This window comes from Crinia signifera, chromosome 5, assembly GCF_055691185.1.
Source record: "Crinia signifera chromosome 5, ASM5569118v1, whole genome shotgun sequence".
NCBI classification, from domain to species: domain Eukaryota; kingdom Metazoa; phylum Chordata; class Amphibia; order Anura; family Myobatrachidae; genus Crinia; species Crinia signifera.
The window spans coordinates 58,267,493-58,291,155 of NC_139221.1; the positions used below are offsets into that span (position 1 = coordinate 58,267,493).

At 41.6% G+C, this 23,663-nt stretch overlaps 1 protein-coding gene across 2 annotated transcripts in view; it reads right to left on the minus strand.

The window, feature by feature from the left end:
* The window catches only part of LOC146080243 (uncharacterized), a 332,057-nt gene that overhangs the window by 53,946 nt on the left and 254,448 nt on the right, over window positions 1-23,663 (minus strand). The window contains exon 23 of one of the 2 annotated variants that reach the window (XM_083187284.1): window positions 4,554-4,628. The exons of the other annotated variant lie outside the window; for it this stretch is intronic. Coding sequence (XP_083043410.1) covers window positions 4,554-4,628 — 75 coding nt within the window. The remainder of the gene's footprint in view (window positions 1-4,553; window positions 4,629-23,663) is intronic. 2 annotated transcript variants of the gene reach the window in all.

Below are 23,663 nucleotides of genomic sequence, written 5' to 3' on the forward strand. Positions count from 1 at the left end.
GGTCCGTAGCGCTATATCTAGGTGCAGGGTGTGGCACCCCAAAAACTATCATAAGCTAGGAGGCACAGCGCGGCATACCAGTGAGATACTAAGTGTTAATAATTAGTGATAGGAAGCCGAAGCTATACATAAAGAGAGAGATAAATGAAATGTAATTAAAATAAGAGAGAGATAGTGTTAGTGAGGGAAAAGTGTTAATAGAATGTAAGGGCATGCCGCACTAAAGCCACCCAGCCCAACCAGTCCAGGGGCACCGCACCCCACACCACCGTTACCCTAAATTGGGTCTACAATTAGTCAGCAAGGAGACACATGATAATGGCTCCTTACTTGGTATATCTGAACTAAGAGCTACCTACCTTGGAGCAACCCCAGACTACTCCATGTGGCATATCAGGACCTGCATCTCCGCCTAATACAAGCTCCTCTCTGCCTCTCACAACATACATACAGATAGTGGTAGATGCTCAAATTAGTTCAGTAAAACTATTCAGGTGCATGCAAGAGAGGGATAACAAGACATTGGTTCCCCCGGCACACTGAATAGTTTTAGCAACCAATCTTGAACACTACATGATAATAGAATTCAGAGATATTGGTTACATATACCTGCGCAGGTATATGTAACCAAAATCTCTGAATTCTATTATCATGTAGTGTTCATGGGGGTTATTCAGACCTGTGATCAGATAACCATCTCCCTGCCAGAGTGAAAACCCACCTGTGCAAGGCTGCGAATGGCTTGCAAAAATCACACTAGTCGGTAGCCAGCTGCTAATCTATTAAAAAATACTCACCATCAAATGAATTTCCCAGTCTGGGCATAACCCAAAACCTACTTTACCTGTGCAATAGACACAGGCTGATTGAGCCGGGAACTGATGTCACATGACTTCCCTGAAATCGGCTGGGCACGCTTGCATTTTCCCTGCCACTTCCAGAACACGGGTGGGTAACACATGCAAATGACAGAGTTCTGTCAATCAGCTTACATACAGTTAGGGCTTTTTCACACGCTCCGGCTCCTGCCGGGCGGTGAAACCCCACACGGCCAGGAAGCCGTGCCGCACACAGCAGTTTACAATGGTAGGGATGGGCACAGCCCGGCAGCCGTCCCTTCCAGTGGTGGGATCTGGCTGCAACCTGGCGGCCGTGCTGTGGCCGTCCAATGTGAATGGACGCAATCGTGTCCATTATTAACTAATCTGTGCGGCACGGTTTTTGGCTGTGCGGGGTTTCGCCGAAAAGATGCTGGATTTTATCGCTATTTGGCCTAAAGCATGCGCACGGATCCACACGCATGCGCAGACAATAATGCGAATTCGCACAGCAGCAATCAGGTCTTCATGATCCCCTAATGTATGCAGATGGGATATCCCAGAATAGATTAAAATAAACTTCCGCAACAGTATGAAAGAGGATCGCAGTACTGGGCCATTTTATGTAAATCTCGAACTTAGGGAAGTAGAATTTAAATGTATAGATTTAGGTGGAACTAATCTTCTCTGATTGCAACTGGAGAAGTTTCTGCATAAAATGCAGTCAGTGATCAGACAATGAAATGCTGGCATCTAACACCTTTGTAACAATAATCATACATTCTGATAACAATACAATCCATAGACACACAGAAAACATGTAGTTTATGCCGATTGTATTACATGCGTAAACATTTTTCATTAACAAGCGAATTTGCTTTTTTTCCTTTTCAATTTAATATTGAAATACAAGGAGCAGAATGAAAGCAGCAGTTGGATCTCTAATTGTATTACTTGTACCTGCTTTATGAAAGATGAGGATCATGTATGCATGCATCTAATATTACACACTGCAAAAAGATTATTAAATGAAATCATATTAAAGTACCATTATTACTGTGGAACTGTACCCATATCCCAAATAAAAGTAAATTGCAATAAGAAGTTATTAAAATCTTATATTTTAAAACCATCAATATTTCTGTCTGAGTTATTAGGACAGGTTCAGGACTCCAAGTGAACTATGCTGATATGACCATTTCCTACTAAAAGGGAGATGAGGTGTACAGATATGTACAGTATGCCTACATATCCTACATAACCAACCAATTCATGAACTACATATTTATTCTTATATAATTTCAATTAGTAGAATGTAACAAATTTTATTATTTGGATGAACTAACCTGGACTTTAAGGTGACAATACGCTAATACGATTTGGACCAATTTCACCCAGTCCCAATGGATCAGGCAGAGAAATTGGGCCAAATCAGCATGTGAAGTATTGCAGCGGGGTCGGATGCCCCATACACGTATGGGCACCGATGGGTTTAGCTAATTTGTGCTAAACCCGGTGCTTTTGGGCATGTCAACAGTAAAGGGCATCCAATCAGTTATTTAGTGCATCATTAGTTTATCTACTAATGATTAAATGTATTCAGGTGCATAGGGGCTGATTCACAGAAGGATGCTGGACCAATTTGGTCGCGGCTCTCAGATGCTTTTTAAACTGTGCTGCAATACCACTGCTGGTCCGAGCATATTTATTTATAACTACATTGGTCAAAATATAATTTTTTGGTTCTTAACTTGAATTATGAAAATATTTACTGTAAATTATATATCTTAAATTTTATTTAAAAATCATCCGTGAAGAGTTCAACAACTGCCAACTCTTGTGGGTATGGCCAGCAGACATTTAGAAGTCTTCAATCAGGTCAAATTCTAATTAATATTTGTTTGAGATCCAAAGATGGCATAAGAGGTCTGAAAACGAATTATCTCCTGTGCCTCTTTTTGTTTTTACAGGTAACAACTAGCACCAAAATCTGCACTCAATTGTTGCACTCTGCTGAATACTCTTATACTCTAAACGACATCTAGCTCTTTTCAAGCATTTGTTGTCCACACAACAAATTTCTCAACAAAAGAGGAAATGACATAACAACCAGCTTGGCATGTGCTGCCATTTCTGACCTTCAGATAATAGCCTGCCAATGTAAAAATCTGAAGGGTGCAGCTATACAAATTGGTCTCGGGTACTCCAAAGGTCTGCTATCACCGTTGGCCAAAAGTTACCACAATACACAGTGGGTGAAGGGTATTTTAAATAAGGATAACAAATATAAAGGTAACAAGAATGGAAAAAAAAAACATTTTATGTATGAATAACTTTTACTACATGGAAATGGTCAACATGGGAAAAGGTCAACATACCATTTTTTTTTTATGTAAACATCTGTCAACATGGACCCCCAATTAGTGAAATGCAGGGGTGGCCAACCTGTGGCTCTTGAGCTGCATGCGGCTCTTTTCTTAATGAGATGTGGCTCCCTAACCCACGGCACTGCTGCATGCTTCCTTGGACTGTGTGCTACTTTGCTATGTGCTCATGATATCACGTAGTGGGAAAAGCATGCTGTACCCAGCATCAGAAAGCAGGAAGAGAAACCGCAAGGGAGTTAGAGACAGGGTGCGGCGGCTCGACAACAGAGCAGCACTTGAGATAATTACTGTGAGTAGCTTTGCATAGAACACAGAATTTTAAAAAAATTATTAAAAACAAGGATTGTCAAAAGTCCCACTAATAAAACAATTACAGCAAAGTGAAAAGGTAATAAGTTTTTATATTTTGGGAAGATTGCATAAATAGTGCATTTTCAATGTGCTTGTCTCAACCGCAGCCTAACTAAAAACTGAGGTTTGACACAAGGTCATGCTCCTACAAATGTCATTCCAAAGGTGTGAACACAAAAAGGGGGCAAGGTCAGTTGTGCCTGTTATGCCACAACCCATTTTTTAAATGGGGCGTGGACTTGTGAGAGCTAGGCCATTCCCATTTTCTGCATGGTATCGGGTCTTTGTTTTACCATAATATTTTTTGGCTCATTGCCTCTGATTGATTGGCCACCCCTGGTGTAACGCACACCCCTGCTTCGCTCACCATGCTTCAGGCATGGTGCTCGGCTTCGCTTGGCACCCTTTACCATTCCCAGTTGTCGTCCACGTGGATCATAAAATATAACAAGTCATTTGGATGAAAAAAATTATGAAAAACTAATGTTAATCTTTCCACGTGCCGACCATTGGCATGTTGACCTATTGCTTGTGTCAACCTTTTATCAATGTCGACTAAATGCATGTTGACCTTTTGACCATTTTGACATATTGTCTTGTTGACCAATAGTGGTTGACCGGAACCATTTACTGCACCCCTCACACCAAGAACAACAACAATGTAGCATATTTTTATCTTTAAATAAAAAATGTAACACGGTATGTTACATGATTAATCCCTTTTACATTAGTACTGTATGTAGCAGAAAATCTAACTTCACAACTATTTAGTGGGATATACTATAGTTCCAGCCTGGAATAAGCAGCTACCCTGAACAAATTCACATTTGGAATTGTGTCTTTTTATAAGAAAAGTCCTACCTATAAGTGTATAATGGGCTGACCCTCAGTAGGAACATATGAAAAATATTACATGGGCAGTTGAAGAGATTACAGTAATTTAGAGGGAACTCCAAAGCAAATACTTCTAACTTTGTGGTAGAAATAAAACACTTACTCTCTTTCCCTGGCGAGGTGGGCCAAAAGTTGGTTTTGCTCATGGATTTTCTCACTTAAGTTTTCATTGGCAAGCCTGTTCAAGAGTAAAGACAAAATTGGGATATACTGACAATATACTGTACAGTACAGTATTCAGTATGAAAAATAACCTTATAACCACTATAATACAGATACAACCATATAAGTCATGCAAGTAAAACAGAAGGGCATTTTGATACTATATAATTTACGGTAATTTAATTGTAACATGATTCCTTTTTTGACCAACAGCATAAAACAGGATTTTCACAAAAATAATAAAAATATACTGTACTTAAAATCTAGAAATAACATTAGATTTTAGAGTATAAAACTTTTAAAATTGGGAAACAGATAAAATAAAACAGTATGACAAATTAGGATTTCATGATGATAACAGAATGATGTAAGTAAAATGAAAAACTTGTTGCAATATAGTAATTGGGGAAAAAAGATTTTCCTCGAGAGTTTTAAAATACTGTATCTTGGTGCTTTAATCATGCAGAGATGTTCTTCAAACCCCTACTCAGGATGTAACTCACTCCAGAGAACCGACATTAAGATCTGGCCTGCTTCATATACTGTAAGTATTGCTGGTGATATTTTCTGGCATTGCCCTAGAATTTTGCACTTTTGGAGATAGAGAACCTGATTGTATATGTTATAAGCCTATCTCTATACATGACCACTTTTGTAGAACTCATACACATGTGCAGTTCTATAGATATCCATGTTATGAATTTAACATGGGCTTCTATGGTGGGAACCGACATCACCGGCTGACTGCAAGGTGTCCACATAGAAGGGTGTTGTTCAAGGACAAATCCATGCACTATGGTCAGAAGAGTAAAGCCTGTTTTATGTTGTTTCAAATATGAAGATTCTGCCAAATCAAGTGTCAATTAAAACAGTTTTCAATTGAACAAAGTGAGATTATTGTAAATGGGTAAGAGGCATGGTTAGTTTAATGACAGGATCTCCAGCAGATAGCGAGTAAATAGATCAGTATGTGTGGACTGTCTATGTACATGGAGAAAAACAAGAGTACTCCATTTTCAAGGCATATTTGAGCTAATGCATAAACATAAGTTATGAAGTGTGTGTGTGATATCCATTTATTCAATTTTGTAATTCAAGGGAGTTTAATCTACTACTTCATAGTATGTGTTACTACTTCTCAAAGACTTTAGGAGCAAATTTGTTAAATAGTAGGTTCTAGACCCAGTAAGTATGGGATCATATCTTATCGCTGCTATTCGTGTAAAGAAAAATATTTTTTTTTTTTGCCTCAGTGCTCAAAGTTGGCTGGTATACAACAGTATGGTATACCGGCACTTCATTTCAAGCACTGTTTTTTTTTTCCTTACTCCGATCACTGCGGCCAGTAGTGATCGAAAGGATTGCGGGACACCTGCCTTTTCTGTAGAGGAGTAGCAGTGTCTCGTCTCCCCCTCCACTCGCACGCCACCCCACACAGCAGCCGGTGTCTGCAGAAATACTGGTTACCCCGCTACAGCTTTTACTGTGCAGGAGTCCGGCTCCAGCTGTCGCTGTGCTGAAGACTCGGAGGCTCCACTGTGCAATACACCTGGCTCCCCCTGCCATTGTGTAGGAGACCAGCTGCCACTTAGCACAGGAGACCAGGCTCCCCCTGCCGCTGTGCAGGAGATGCAGCTGCTAGCGCCGGTGAGTGCAGGAAGGGGGGGGGAGAGTTTGTAAGGACAAAGTTATAAATGGAAACCTTTCGGAACCTGTGCTATGATCCCCTCATCCCCCACACACTCACTAAACACAGCACTCTGCCCCCAACGCTCTCCGCTGACCCCATCTCTCTCTGCCCCCTCCCCTCATCTCCCCACACCCCTCACCTCATCCCTCACCATCTCTCTACCCTCACTTAATCCCCCATTTCTCACCTCATCTTTCTCCCCTCACCCCCTCACCCCATCTCTCTCTCCCCTTACCTCATCTTCTCTCTATACCCTCACTACCTCCCCCATCTCTCCCCTTCCCCTCACCCCATCTCTTTCTCGCCTCACTACCTCACCCCATCTTTCTCCAAATTCTCTTTTTCTTGACACCTGCTTTGTCTCTCACTCTCCTCAAACCATCTTCTGTCCCCCTGAGGGGCATTGTAGTGACAATGGGGCCCACAAAGTTCTAGTTACGCCCCTGTCTGCGGCCCTCATCCTCCTTTGCACTCCCACCCACCTGCCAATGTCTGCCTACTCCAGTCCCCTGCCTGGTGCCTGTGCACTCACATTCCCATGCAGATCAGCGTCTCTGGCCCCAATCCCCTCTTGCCCTCCCACCCAACTGCCGATGTCTGACCAGCCCAGCACCTGTTCCTCACCGCATTGCCCGGCCCTGGATCAGTGGCCTCCTTGTCTCTGTTCTGCATCCCCTCCTGCCTGCCATTTTCTGTGTGCCCCCCCTACCCATTGCAAAGGTAGCTGTTTATGTATGTTTGGGGTGGAGGACACGCGTGTGTGTGTTCACTTGTTGTGGATTTAGCCAGTTCCCCTGATCCAAAATTTATTTCAATGAATGTGAAGTGCACAGAAGCAGCGCTGTGCAGCAGGTGGTGAGGGCAGTGACCAGCCTGTTCCACATCTGCATTGACATCCCCTTGTTTTCCATCCCTGGTCCCCGCTGTTGCTCTCCCTGTGTCCCCTCTGTCACTCTCGCTCTCCTTGTGTCCCCCTGTCACTCTCTCTGTCCTTGTGTCGCTCTCCATGTTGTCACTCTCTCTGTGTCTCTGCTGTCACTCACTGTCACTTTGTCCCAGCTATCACTGTCCCTATGTCTCTGAATTGGGGCTTATTCCATGTGTTATAATGTGAATTTTTACTTATTATGTGTGAATTCTGGCTCAATGTGAATGTTGGCTTATTCCATGTGGCATAATGTCAATTTTGTCTTATGTGTGAATTTTGGTTCGATCCATGTCAATTTTGGCTTATTCCATGTGGCATAATATGAATTTTGATTTATTATGTGTGAATTTTGGCTCAATCCATGTGAATTTTGGCTTATTCCGTGTGGCATAATGTGAATTTTGACTTATTATGTGTGAATTTTGTCTCAATCCATGTGAATTTTGGCTTATTCCGTGTGGCATAATGTGAATTTTGACTTATTCTGTGTGAATTTTGGCTCATTCCATGGGTATTATGCAGCATTCCATGTGTACATGGTGTGGTACATAACACTTAAGGACATGCCCCTTTTGCATGGTCACTCCCCTTTTGTGTGGCCAAGCCCCATATTCTGGAGCAAAGGACCTTTCTATTTTTCCATACCCCCACTTCATATTTCCACTTTGACCACTGGTTTGCCTGGAATACAGATGGAACCGCTCTCATCTGAGCGGCTCCTGTTGCGCCAATCACAGCATTCCGTGTGTACATGGTGGGGTATATTACACTTAAGGACATGCCCCTTTTGCATGGTGTGGCCAAGCACCCTTTTCTGGAGCAAAAGGACCTTTCTATTTTTCCATACCCCCACTTCAAAATTTCCACTTAGACCACTGGTTTGCCTGGAATACAGATGGAACTGTTCTCATCTGAGCGGCTTCTGGTGCGCCGATTGCCATCCTCCGCCGGTGAATGGGGCACAGGCATATCAAAGATGCTCGCGTGCCCAATTCTCGGCAATGGACGTGCAAGTGTGTGAGATGGAAGAAATGGGTGAAAGAGAAACAGATTGCGCTGTGAGCAGCTCGCTAGTAAAGTTACAGTGGAAGGGTAACACAACACCCTTAAGTCAGAATGTGCGGAGTATATCTGTGACTTAGACAGTGAGCGCTAAGATCAGAAGAGTGGTACTCCCCTGTTTTGGTAGTTTCTTTTGAAGCTCCTCAATGGTCTTTTTTTGGAGGAGCCGTATATGAAAAAGAAGAAGTAATACCAACACTTCGTGTAATACTGATAGGTTGGTGATATTGTTTGCAGTTGTTTGGGGCTGTCCCCTTATTCTCAATATATATAATATGACAAAATAAATACGGGGAATTCTCCCCTTTCTAAATACTCACAAGTGTTGGAGTAAGTCAGGCAGCACCAACACGTTTCGATCTGCAATCCAGATCTTTTTCAAATATCTGTATTGCAGATCGAAACGCGTTGGTGCTGACTGACCTTCTGGGTGACCTCATCACTTGGGACAGAGGACAACTGACCCTTCCAGGAAACGGGGCCCCGTTTTTTCCTGGTATATTCCACCCTTCAGCTGAACTCTGTAAACCCCAAAGGTGAGTACCCCACTTTTTTTATACTAGATGTTTTAACAAAAATCATTAAAAGTCAACTATTTTACTTTAGTTGTGGCTGGTGAACCTTCTTTATCCATGATCTGAACAAGGCAGACCAAAGATATTACGATACGCCTGACTTACTCCAACACTTGTGAGTAATTGGAAAGGGGAGAATTCCCCGTATTTATTTCATCATATTATACATATTGAGAATAAGGGGACAGCCCCAAACAACTGCAAACAATATCAAGAACCTATCAGTATTACACGAAGTGTTGGTATTACTTCTTCTTTTTCATATACGGCTCCTCCAAAAAAAGACCATTGAGGAGCTTCAAAAGAAACTACCAAAACAGGGGAGTACCACTTTTCTGATCTTAGCGCTCACTGTCTAAGTCACAGATATACTCTGCAAGTGTGTGAGATGCTCGAGCTTCCACAGCGGATGGTGAGTCAGCGGAAATGATAAGAACAGCTTCATCTGTATATCCGAAAGGAGCCTGGTGCTATGATGTGTTAGAAGTGAATTGTTCACTAATGCAATAACTTTATTACTGCTTTAGGACCCATGCAGTACTATTACTGTTATGGTATCAATTTCGACACCTGAGCACATGGATGACCAATTAGAGCTTAACTACCGATTGGGATTACTGTTCCCAATCGGAGTCCAAGTTGATGGTAAAGTATAAAACAAAAACCAAACCAAAACAAAATCTCAACCGTTAATTCAATTCAAAGGCCGATAATTCCATTTACCTGGCCAAATCAGTGCAGCAATAGTCGCGCTGTATAGCAGCCCTATCTTGCACAAAGTGTGAATACCCCCCATTATTTTCAAATGTTCATCAATAATTCAATATAATTCACTGCTTTAAAATGTATTAGCAGGGATGATATTAGCACTAATTTATAAAAACTAAATTGTTTTGAATTAGTGAATTACCAAAATAATCTAAAAAAACAACAAACAAATAGTTAAAAAAACATTTAAAGCTGAATGTTTATAGCATGTGACAAATCCGAATACATATAAAGCTAAATATACTTACAATTTACTTTAAGGTACAAATCTGCAGGGAACTGAAGTTAGGTTACAGTGAAGCATTATTTAAATTCCTTGAAATGCAAAATTGCTTATGTCAGGATATACAGAAGTGAAGCTATTTCATGCAACAATTTAAAAAATAATATCAATATCAGAACTTTCAAAAAATATACTTATTTAGAAATGAGTTCATTTAAAGAGGAAGCGACATTATACACAGATTTTTGGGGTGCTTGTGCATTATCACAGCGCCCATCGCATATCGGAACACAGTTTTTCATCGCATCGCATGCCATCGCATGCCATACACCCAATGCACAGCGATGCGATTTAAGCCCCCTATACGATTTTAAATTGTATAAGCACCCTAATGGGTGTTTTTAAGCACCCTAATGGGTGCTTACAATGTTTAATGCACCCCCACGCCACCCCCAGTATGAACGTGAACCCGAAGCGTGGCGAGCGCAGCGAGCCCGCGAGGGGCAGCGGTACGCGTCCTCCGACCTTTTCATACCCCCACTATCCACGTCGGCATGGAGTTGATTTTATATAGTGTGGAGAGAGCAGCGAGCCACCGAGCCCGAAGCGGGGGACATCGCGGAACATCGCATCGCATACCATCAACATCGATGGGCGCCATGATAATACAGAGGTACCGCTTTTGGATTTGAAAAAGTGGGGCTTAACCCTTTAGGCCCCCTTACACTTGTCAACTTATTGTCTCAACAAATTGAACCTGATTGACTCGAGATTTATCCTATGTGCAGGAGGTTCAATCTCTTCCAATCTCTTGGTTATACTCAATGGCACAGGATTGTAGATTGTGTCCTACACATCAGGCACATAAGATTTTGTCAGACGGCACATCAGATCTCGTCAGATAAATTGACTCAAATTGGATGAAATCTCACAAAATCTCACAAGTGTAAGGGGCCCTTTTGAGTACCAAAATTTCTGGAGATTTTCAAAATATCAGCTAAAAATACCAGCGTCGCTCATATTTGTTATATAAATTCAAATAAAAAATGTTGTGTAAATAAAGATTATATTTCCTATATAAGGTAAACATTACAGGTCATTATGATGAATAAAAATGTTTCCTTGGCAACTTTCACACCAATATTGACAAATTCACTTGGCACTCAAAGGATTATTGTGTACCCTTTTACTAGATCATACAGTTCAGAATGCTTGGTTTCCAGGAATCAGGCTTATAATATATTTAAGCCAAAAAGAATGCAAATGGTACAATGATATTGTCATTTGTCCCCGTGTTCAGCATGAATAAAAGCCCCAGACAAATATGGGAAGATAATATGACATAGCTGATGAATAGGAAATAACAGATTCATGAAAAGAACAATGAGCTGTACATCATAGGGCCGATTTTTCAAATTGATATTTAAAATGTGCCCAGTCTACACACTGTAGAATTTCTCAATGTAAAACTCACATTTCATGCCTCAATTTTTAACAGATCACACACCCCAGTGCTGTTTTTTTTTAACAATGGGAGCCATACAGACAGCAAATGTATCAAGCAAAGATTTACAATAGCATAAAATAAAGAAGATTTTAATGGCACTCGGTAGCAAGATATGTCAACTCATAGGCATTATTGGGTAAATTTACTAAATAGAAACAGGCAATATTGCCCAAAGCAACCAATTATATTACGTCTGTCATTTTTCTATTGCATCCTAGAAAATTATAGATAGAATATGAATGGTTACTATAATCAGCATCACCTCTTTTCATTTTTATAAGCTTTAGCAAATTTAACAACCCTTTTGGATATGAGGCCTTTGTAAAGGTCCCATTCTACAGTTATTATTATTATTATTATTATTATTATAATTTTATTTATAATGCGCCACAAGTGTTTCGTAGCGCCGTACAAAGGAACAATACGGGGAGACAAAGCTTGGCATAACATTGAATAAATAACAAGAATACAGTACAAATAAAGAGCGCCACAGTTCAATACACATTACAGCTTGGATATAAGTAGTGAGGACTCAATTAACATACAACTAGAGGCTTGAGGCCAATGATGGAGATGAGTATGCAGACAAAGATGGTCACTGAGTATTTGAGTATAGGAGAGCTGTGAGTGACATGTGAAGAGAAGTGGGCTTTGACAACAGGAGGGAAGAGGGCCCTGCTCGGCGGAGCTTACAATCTAGTAGGAAGGGGAGACAGACAGATTACAAGAGGTGCAAGCAAGTGGGTGGTGGTTAGATAGCAGGATGTAAACAGGCAAAGGTTCAGAGAACCATCTTGTTTATGCAGTGGAAGGGTATGCTTTGATGAATAGGTGAGTTTTCAGCGCCTGTTTGAAGCTTTGCAAGGTCGGGGAGAGTCTAATGGAGCGAGGGAGTGCGTTCCACTGAAGGGGTGCAGCACGGGCAAAGTCCTGTACTCTAGCATGGGAAGCAGTGATCAGGGTGGAGGAGAGACGACAGTCGTCAGCCGACCGTAGAGGGCGGGAGGGTGTATGAATGGAGATGAGGTTAGAGATATATGGAGCAATGGAATTAGAGATGGCCCTGTATGTGAGTGTGAGGTGTTTGAAGAGGATTCTGTAGGGGAATGGAAGCCAGTGCAGATTTTGTTCAAGGGGAGTGGCAGAATTAGAGCGGCGGGAGAGGAAGATAAGCCTGGCTGCAGCATTGAGGACAGATTGGAGAGGAGCCAGTTGGGATTGAGCGAGGCCGGTGAGGAGAACATTGCAGTAGTCGAGCCGTGAGATGACCAATGAGTGGATGATCAGCTTAGTTGCACTCTGTGAGAGAAAGGGCCTGATGCAAGCAATGTTGCGTAACTGGAACCGGCAAGAATGGGCCAGGGCTTGGATGTGGGGTGCAAAGGAGAGGGAGGAGTCAAGAGTGACACCCAGGCAGCGTAGTTGGGGAACGGGGGAGATGATGGTGTTGTTAACAGTGATAGAGATATTAGTAGGGGCATAGCTCTGGGTGGGGGAAAGATAATGAGTACGGTTTTGTCCATATTCAGCTTCAGAAAATGCTCAGACATCCAGGTGGAGATGGTGGAGATGGCAGAGAGGCAGTTGGAAACCTGAGAGAAAACAGTGGGGGACAGATCAGGAGAGGAGAGGTAGATTTGGGTGTCATCCGCATAGAGGTGATATTGGAGGCCAAAGGAGTTAATGAGTGCACCCAGAGAGGAGGTGTACAGAGAGAACAGAAGGGGGCCAAGGACGGAACCCTGAGGGACCCCGACAGGAAGGAAAGAAGGTGGTGAGGTAGAGCCAGAGGCAGAGACTGAGAAGGAACGGTTGGAGAGGTTAGAGGAAAACCAGTTGAAGACTGTGCCAGAGAGGCCAATGTTTTGGAGTGTGTGGAGGAGGAGAGGGTGATCCACAGTGTCAAAGGCAGCAGATAGGTCCAAAAGGATAAGCAGGGAGAAGTGACCCTTGAATTTGGCTGACAGCAGGTCATTGGTGACTTTCACTAGGGCAGTCTCAGTGGAATGAAGTGGGCGAAAGCCAGATTGAAGGGGATCAAGGATGGCATGGTCAGACAGGTAGCTGGTGAGACGCCTGTAAACCAGCCGTTCTAGTATTTTAGGGGCAAATGGGAGAAGAGAGATAGGGCGGTAGCTTGTGGGAGATAAAGGGTCCAGGTTTGGTTTTTTAAGAATAGGTGAGACCAGAGCATGTTTGAAGGGTGAGGGAAAGATGCCAGTAGAAAGAGATAGGTTAAAGAGGTGAGCAAGGTGGGAGCAGCCAGTGGGGGAGAGGGAACTGAGGAGACGGGAGGGGAGAGGGTCCAAGGGACAGGTAGAGGGGGGAGAGAATGAGATGAGGGAGCGGACTTCCTCAGCTGTAGTAGGGCAGAAGTATGACAGAGTGGGGTAGTTGGGAGGGGAGGATGATTGGGGTGGGTGGGCAGCAGAGGGGGTATGGGAGGAGATATCATGTCGGATTATCTCAATTTTAGAGAGGAAGAAGGAGGCAAAGTCAGTGGCAGTGAGGGATGAAGGGAGGAGGGGTGGTGCAGGGCGAAGTAGAGTGTTGAAAGTTTCAAAGAGACCTCGGGGATTGGAGGAATGGGAAGAGATGAGAGATTTGTAGAAAGATTGTTTGGCAGAGGAGAGAGCAGCGCTGTAGGAGAGGAGAATAAACTTGAAATGGAGGAAGTCTGCCAGAGAGTGAGATTTCCTCCAGAGGCGTTCAGCAGAGCGTGCACATTTTTGCAAGAATCGTGTTATTTTGTTGTGCCAGGGTTGGGGTTTAGAGCGTCGGAGGGGGACAGTGTGAAGGTGGAGAATGTGAGGGAGGGCTCAGGTGGGATGGCGCGGAAGGTGCAGTTGGGGGAGAGGAGGATGCCCACTCCTCCACCCTGGCGGCCATCAGGTCTGACCGAGTGTGTGAAGGAGAGGCCTCCTTTCAGTTGATTGAAAAATGTGGCCACAAAGTTTTATAAAAAGCATACAGATCCATCATCATCATCATCATCATCATCATCATCATTCTACAACACATAGACCCAATACTGTGCAGTACAAAGATATGTTTCCTAAAAGATACAGTGGGACAGATGTATCAAGCTTCAAAAGTGATCAAATGGAGAGTGATAATCAACCAGCCAATCAGCTCCTATCTGTCATTTTTCAAACCCAGCCTGTGACATGACAGGTAGGAACTGATTGGCTGGTTGTTTATCACTCTTCAATTTATTACTTTTTGAAGCTCATCTGGCGCAGTATATCTTAAAATTACAAGTAACAAAAAAGTTTAGCAGAAATTTGAAAAGTATGTCCAGGTGGGACACCGGTCAAACAACTATAGAGCGGGTGTCCTAATGCCAGCTCTGGAAGGACAAACACCTCTCATGGTGCAGAAGGGTCTTTCTTGCTGGATAATACTCCATTTGAATCTTAAACTGACCATACACCTAAAGATATATTGTCCAATCTGGATGGTTAGTCGAACAAAACTCGGGTAACTTATGGGAGCAAATGACAATTGACAATTTGCTTCGAAATTATGGAAATCTGCCAAAAATGGTAATTCGGATATTACCAGATTGTTGTTCTAACCACCCAGATTGGACAATAAATCTTTAGGTGTATGGCCAGCTTTAGTGTCAGTTTCTTGTATTACTGGCCAATTTTCTTTATCGCCCTCAACGTTGTCATTAAAATAACAGCAAACCTATAAGCTCTAAAGAACATAGAAAACCAGCATGACAGAGCAGTTAGATGAATATATGCTGTAATAAAGTATTTGCTATATGTAAGAAAAGTGTCAGCATAGCACATCAACAAATGTAATATCAAGAACTGTGACAGGAAACTGAGCTATTTTCATATATTCAGTTTTGTTTAGATATAGACCTGACCTTGGCCATAGCAACTAACCATGAAGCCTCTATTGTATGTTCAAAAAGTATACTCGGATATCAATGCTTAATGGTAAAGAGTTTGTGTAATGGGAGATGAATGCCCTGCTAACCAATACCCTATTAGAGATTGGCGTAAAAAAAAAAGTATCAATTTCAATCAGCCGCAAAAACATACACTCTTTACAGCTGCTGCCCGCTATATGTTTTTACTTAATGTTTCTGCCTCTGTGGACATATGAAATTCTTTTTTTTTCCTATGATAAAAAACATATTTCTTCAATGACTTGCACATGGAAAATGAATAATGCCTAAAGTACAAAACAAGAAACGAAAAAAAGAAAACAATTCTAACGTTCTTTACTATCCACTGATTATTTGATGTTTTCCATTTATGCATTAAAATTGATAATAACGTTCCTAAGGAAAAAAAACAACAGAAGAAAAGTCACCACCCCTCACAGTATATCACATAATGCCATTATGAGATTCTCTTGTCATCTTGACGTATGGAATGAACTGCAAACAGCTGTCTTGTATGTTTCAGGAGACAGAGAAACTCTACGGCTGATTAGACGTCCTGTCATACCGTTGACTGGTTGAGCTCTAATTTGAATGGGAGAATTAAAAATACAGCCAGTTTGACACTGTTTTCTTGACAACAGTTTGACATTAATATACAATTGTGGGCGGTAAAATGAGAAGAAAAGACCTGTCTCAAACAAAAAGAAAAATACAAAAACAATAAAAAAAATTGCTCTGGATACAGAAAGAGAATAGGATAATGGAATTACATGACAGAGCTCATTCTCATAATGTGACATGCCCAAGGATAGTGGCAGTAATAATAGCACAGGATAAATGTAAAAAACAAAGAATTTTTGATAATGCTCCACTGAAGTTATGGGGGTGATTGAATACCAGGTCGGTCCCAGCATGTTCATGCTGGGGACCGATGGTGTGATTCTACGCATGCTCAGGGCCGCTATATATACACCTTTAGCGACTATCACAGTTGCTGAGGCATTAATACGAGTAGGGTAGGGAGGGGGCGGGCAGCGGCCAGAACATGGGAAGTGTCCTTGGGAAAATGGACGGGCCAATGCCCGCCGAGGGCTGGTGGCTGATGTCGCATGACACGTCACTCTTCGGCAGACACCGACGGAAATAAAAGTCAGTTCTGATTGACTTTTATTTCCAAAGGGGAGAGAAATCATTGGATGGTCGGCGACCATCCAATGATTTGTCTCCCCTTCGGCCGCATGCGAGAGATGTGTTCATGTACATCCGCTTGCATGGTATGGAGGGGATTCGGCAGTGGGAGGGGGGAGTTCGGCTGGGAGCGTTTCAGGGCTCGCTAAGCAGCGAACACCAGTTGCATAGCTAGCCTTGCTGAATCAGTCCCTATGGGAGACATTTATCAAAGTGTGATAAAGTACTAAACAATCTGCTTCTACTGTAGCTATTATTTGTCAGGCTGGATTTAAAAAAAATGCCAGAAGGAATTAGTCAGTTCTTTATCTCTCTCTCTCCAAGCTTTGATAAATCTCTCACTAAATATGATAAATCATAGATAATGGAAATTAATTCTAAACAGAGAAAAGTTGTAAAAACTATTTTAATGTTACGTTTTACAGCAAATTAAATATATTTTTACAAATTATAACAAAGCGCAATCATGGAGTCAGGCTTCAAAAAGTGTACTTGCCACCAACAAATACTGTTGTCTCTGTGGTGGTGTAATAATAATAATAATAATAATTTTGTCAATTTCTCAATAAGCTAAACCTTTTATAATATTATATCAGTATAAGTAAGTAACTATGAGCAGCCATTTGAATAAAACATTAGCCTATTAAGCTTGTTCACTATGGCACAAGTTCAAAATCATAGTGTTCTTCAATTATATAGGACTGGGAAAGGTCACCTGGAAAATTGCTGATATATTAAAAGTGATTTGATACTAACAAGCTGAAGGCCTGCACAGTGTCGGTACCGGACTCACTGTGGAAATGTTGAACTTCATAGTGTGTATTAAATGACCTGACTTGTCTTTAGTTGTCTATACCTTCTTGAATAGCTTTTTTCATCAACTCTCTATAGCAGGTTTTTATTTGTGGATGTGTTTGATCATGCACAGATGGGTTGATCTATTTTGATTGGTCAATAATTATACATAGACAGATATCCTCAAACATGACCTGTTGGGAGTACTTGAGTTCTTGTTGAAGTTGAGAACCACTGCTCTACAATGTTGTGACTCGAGTACTATAGCTGTGATGTAGGTAGAAAATAGAAAGCATTCTGTCTTGCATGTTTATAGCCTGCAAGGTCAGACTGACCCACTGGGGGTATTGGGGAAATTCCTGGTGGGCCAAATTGCATGAGGGGATGGCCTTCTCCTCTAGGTATCAGCTTCCAGAATGTGCATTTGAATTATACATTAAGTGTTTTCAATACAATCTATGCTGTTATTAATCTTGTAGCTTATCAAGCACTAGGTGCATTTTGGTATATTTACTAAATGTATATAACAGAGCCACCAACTAAGCATTTTCAAATGGCTAGCCAAGACTTTATGGTGGCTGGCAAAACTGCTAGATGGCCACACACCTAAGTATGGGCCCCTTCTGCTGTATTTCACCATGGACCCTATATGCCCCAGTCCGACTCTGATAGTCTGAATGCAGTGAACTGACTTTAGAGTTGAGCTGCATGCTCATCTTGAACTATTGTGAGTGTTGTGAGTATTGCGAGTCTGAGAAGATGTGCATAGGGAAACACAAAGCAGTTTACAGGTCAAATCGCATGTTGAGTTAGAGATTTGGCAGATAGTAATGATGCCTTTTTGGGGGGGCTATCACATAAGTACAAGAAGCATAAAAGAAAACACTTTTCATACATATTTTCAAAGAATGGAGAATTTCATCCGGCACTGTTGCTATAGTGAACAACGACCTTTTTCAATAGGTATTACAATTCTTTGGAGAGAGACAAAGTCATCATCCATCAATGTCTATTCAGCTCACTCCCCAAGACACTTGCAACTGACCTTTTAACAAGGCCTTATTTTCATATCAAAGGTTTCTTTGGGTTAGCGGACCGATCTCACGACTCCTCCCACTTCAAGATACCAAGTGTTTCTGCTTAATAAAATACTAACCTCACTGCTGGGCACTATTTTCATACAAAGGTTTCTTTATTCCTTCCTGGACACATGGATCAATAACCAGGATACTTCTATACAGCACACCAATAATTTACGGCCCCTTTGGGGCGATAATTCACCACAAGAAGATGCCCTACAGTATATTCACCAAAAGGTTTCTTTAAGTTTCCAACTCAGACCATGTTACAAACTCATTAAAAGGCATCCATCCATGGATGGTTTTAATCCAAAAAAGTTGACAAAAATACAATGTATCAGGTAAAATTAAAAATTAAAAAAACAATTAAAAAAATAAAACCATAAACAGCCAGAGTCTGCCACCTCCACTCCGAATCCACATAGGAATGGAAAATGGTACCAGTTGGAAAAGGTAAGACTTCTAGCAGATTATGGCCACTCACCGACATGTTTCGGGCGAAAATAGCCCTTTTTCAAGGTAGTTTTCATACATAGTACAGTCGTTCATTTAGCTAAAAAGACCATAAACTAGTAATAAAAGCTGTAGAATGTTTGGGATTTTTCAGTAGTTTTAAACCTTTGTACACAGAATAACGGTATAAGACAATTGGGAGAAATCAGTTAAGTTAATCATAGACTATAAAATATGAGCTAGAACAGTTAGGAGCACAGTATGCCTGCACAGCAGTAATAGACATAAAATGATCTGCAAATTTAAGAGACACTGCTTCTCACTTAGGAAATTATATATAATTTTGCAGTTGCAGTGGCAACCTCAAATGTTAGAAATCAACTGATGAGGTTGAAATGGTATAATCATCTAATGATTGACAGATGTGCAATTACAAAACGTAATTAATTTGTACTTGGACATTCAGCCTCATAAAAAAAACCCAGCAGAGATGTTCAGACGTGAGGTTGAAGAATCCAAACCCTTGCAGGGAAGAGATTACATTTACTTGATACAAATCTAATATGTGCAAACTACTTTGATAATTGTGAGCCCAAGGTCGGCCTGCAAACACTTTTATGTCTCCATCGGTTCAAGAAAAGTGGAAAATAGCCCCATGATGATAGTTTAAGACCAAGAAATGATAACAAAATGTTCCTAAAAGTCATTAACCTTTTGATATATTATTTAAAACGATTATAATCATCATTTAAAATTGTTAACTGAATTTAACATGTTCAAGAAATTACGTAATAGTGCCCAACTACTATATTAGCTTGGATGACAATTTAACTATACCTATTGCAAGTTGGGGAATGTATAGGCTTATACAGGTGCCTGCAAGGGGAGGGATTTATCTAAATGAGAAAAGACACAAGCAGTTCTTACTCTAGCACACTGCTATAAGCCAGTCTTCTACATGTATGAAGCACACAATTGTCGAAGGAGGAGAGTGTGAACTCACTTTTCCGGCAATCTCTACTTTCTCTCTTTCAGCATGGCTGCTGCCACTGGCCAGTGCTTGCATGCATATTGCGCATGCACCAGTTAAATTCCTAACAGCGCTGCCTACAGCACTAGTGAGAAAAACACTTTATTGTTTTTGTGCCAACTGCTAGGGACAGTGCTGTGCGCTAAGCAATGACAGCTGCAGAAATAAATATTGCCACTGACCATTCATACAAAGTGTATGCTATCTTTAAAATGGTGTGATGCGTTGTAGGCAATGTACAGTATGCACGATCAGTGGCACTGGGCATTCCAACAACTGCAGCTATCAATAACAGCTACCAGGCTCCAGGCTGCATGCCAGATCTTACGCATGAGTACTGGAACCGGACAGGAGTGGAGCTAGCACATGAGCACTAGGCTGATGCACTGTGGGAAGTCTAGCAGGGATCACCAGAGGGAGTTTTTTTGCTCTGTAGCTCTAGCAAACAAGATTATAATACATATTGGCCCTTATTCTGGTCCGTTCAGCCGAACACGGGGGCCGTTGTTTGGCGTATGTGCATGCACAGCTGCATTTCTGTGCATGTGCATATACAGTGTGCGTGCAGCCATGGCGAACAGACTGTTCGGTCGAGTGTACACACCCAAGACTGCGTGTGGGGGGCAGGGGCGGATAGTCGCACCCATGGTAATTCCCAGTATTTTCATGGGTGTGCCCGCCAACTTCCTGCCAAATGTTCACATAGATCTAAGGTTACGTAATAGACAGAGCAACCTTAGATGTGCGTGGGCCTTCAACGTCATTCGATGGTCGGCGAACAGAAGCACCCCAGTCATTTTATACATATCTCCTTGATATATTGGGGAGAAGCAGTATGAGTGCACATACGATTTCTGATACCACTTCTCTCCCATAATGTATGTTCTTACATCTAACCCTGAGTTACACACATTTTCAAATATATGATAAGCCACCTGCATCTTTAAGGCATGTCTGCTAATGGTGTTTTATCATATGTATATTGCTTTCCTCACTGAACAATATTTCTTGTCTAGGGAAGATCCCAGACATCGGTATCACGTGCCAATGGCTCTATAATCACACAGCACTGATATAGAACGTCACAGCTCCACTGATACAAATGTATTTAGGTAATGTGTAATTGGAAACAGTGACTAAACATTTATTTTATATTTTTTTCATCAAATGAAAAAAAATGAATAATACAACTATACCCATTTTATTATTTTATATTTGCACACTTGGTTTTGGAATTACAAGTAATTGAATAATTTAATCTCATGGGGTAAGAGAATGCTAGTCAGATGACTTGGCTTTGCCAAATACTCTTAGATGCCCAAGGAAATGAGCTTGCTTTTACTATTACTGTGTGTTGAATTAAACATGCTAATGTCTTATCAAAACTTTACCAGAGGGAAGCAAATAATCAGCACTTAAATCAGACATAAATGCTGAAATGCTAGTACATATTTGATCTAGAAATAAAATAGGGGAAAGAAAAAAATAAAGTAAATACATTATTTTGTAAAAAAAAAAAAAAGCCTTTTTTTAACCTGATTTAAAAGAACTTGACAAATAAGGGGATAAATATTTATTAAAATGAAAAATCACATTTATCACACTTTGGTGGCAAATGGTGTGTTCAGTATATCCGGGCTCTGGAAATTCTGCTGTACATAATGGTGTCCTGCTCTTCAGTTTGAATATATGTATAGGTATATAGTACAGTGCTGCATAGGGGTGTATGTGTGGGTATTTATAGATGCTCATACACAGATAGACTTTAAAATGAATGATATGTTTATTGAAGTGTTACAGATCAGTTGTCAATATCAATATCCTATTACCCACCCCCTGCCTCACACTAGAGGGTCACTGCAGCACTTTGGAGGGATCTTGAGCTTGGTGCTAGGGTGTATTTTAGGGATCCCTATTTCTATAGGATCCTATGTTCCCCGTGGTGATCGCTGGTGATCTAAACATGCGGCACTAAGTATGACAGTCTTTTCAGTTTTGAAGGTACAGTAAGTATACTGCGCGACGTCCCACTGTGCATATGCTTAGCCTAGTCTGGTGGCCATCACACTTTGGGCTTGATTCGGATTTGAAGTACGGGAATCGCTATTCGGCAATTGCAGTTTCAGATTGGGCGGTGTGCGAGGGGGGCTTTGACAATGCAACAGGGTGCAGCGACAATCCGATTTGTGGTAGAGGTCGCAATCGTTGTGACCCAAAACATCGCTGGCCTGCGCCTGGCACCGCAGCTAGACTGCACAGCCAGATTCCAGCCGGGGATACGCGAGCGATTCGCTTTCAAGGGAAGCTCTCATTTATAGGAATCCAGGGTGACATTACAGAAAGGTTGTGATGTCCTTAATTTCCCTTAAGTCCTACTTAATATCAGTATAGCTGCCAACAATGATAGAAAAAAAGTAAAGACATGTTGCTCATGGGAAAGGAGTGTTACATCATGTTCTACATAATAGAAACTAAACAACATTGGCGTGATCATGATATCTTCACATTTTAAATGTAATTATAATCAGACAACTTTCATAGAATAGGAACAGGTACGGAAAAAGTTGTTTTCCAAACAGAATAGGGAGAATTGTATTTGCCTGTTTAGTCAGTTTTGAATAATTTGCATTGACAATCCTTTAAAACAAGGAGGAATAAGAGACCAGGGACAATATGTAATAGACTGCGATGTGCCGATTGATCAGGAATTACTGTGAGTTTGAATGTATTTTTAAAGTTGCAATTATTTACTTATTTAAGGCAAAACAACCTGGTTTTACCTTGTAAATGATTGCTGGTTTAAAAAGAAGGGCAGACTCGCAGAAATACTTAAATAGCCTGCACATCATAGACTATTGTTATTGCCCTAGGCATGTAGAATATTCCGTACTTGTTACCTAGCAGGGCGCCCAGATTTCCTACGTACGCTAACATAGTGAAATCGCATTGCACATTGCATCGCACGGCTTTCTGTGGCGTGAGATGTTTGATGCAATCTCAGTAGTTAATGTGGTAAAACACCACCACTCTCCACGTCACCCCGAAGCGTGAAGAGCGCAGCGGAACGCGTCTTCCGACCTTTTTTCATACCCCCACTATCCACGTCGGCGTGGAGTTGTCTTTATATTGTGTGGCGAGCGCAGCGTGGGGACGCGGAAAACATGTAAAGTAATCCGCGTACGCTTGTCACGCTTCGGGCTTGGTGGCTCGCTGCGCTCGCCACACTATATAACATCAACTCCACGACAACGTGGATTGTGGGGGTATGAAAAGGTCGGAGGAAGCGTTCCGCCGCCACTTTCTACGCTTCGGGGTGACGTGGAGAGTGGTGGTGTTTTAGGTGTTTTACCATGTGAACTACTGAGATCACATCTCACGCCACAAAAAGGGCCATGCGATGTGATGTGCGATGCGATTTCACTCAGGGTGCAGTGAATAAATTAACTAAATTAACTACTAAGATCGCATCGCACATCGCATTGCACGCATCGCAAGGCACAAAAAGCCATGCAATGCGATGTGCGATGTGATTTCACTACGCAGAATAGCCCACTAAGCAAATAGCTTAGTGGGCGCCCTGCTAGGAAACAAGTACCGAATATTCATCTCCTATATATTTGGCTACATCTGTCACTCAAAGTGGGTGTCTGTGTCTATAACGCTCTGTTCCTGGACTTTCCTCTTAATGTGTGATTGCCTTCATCTGTGCTGAACACCTTTCTGAGAAATTAACCTGTTTAAAACAGGTGATGGCAATCATACATTAAGGGGAAGTCTAGAAACAGAGCATTGTGTCCCTCCTGGAGAGGGTCATGTTGGGAGGTATGTGACAGAGAACCAGCCCAGTGA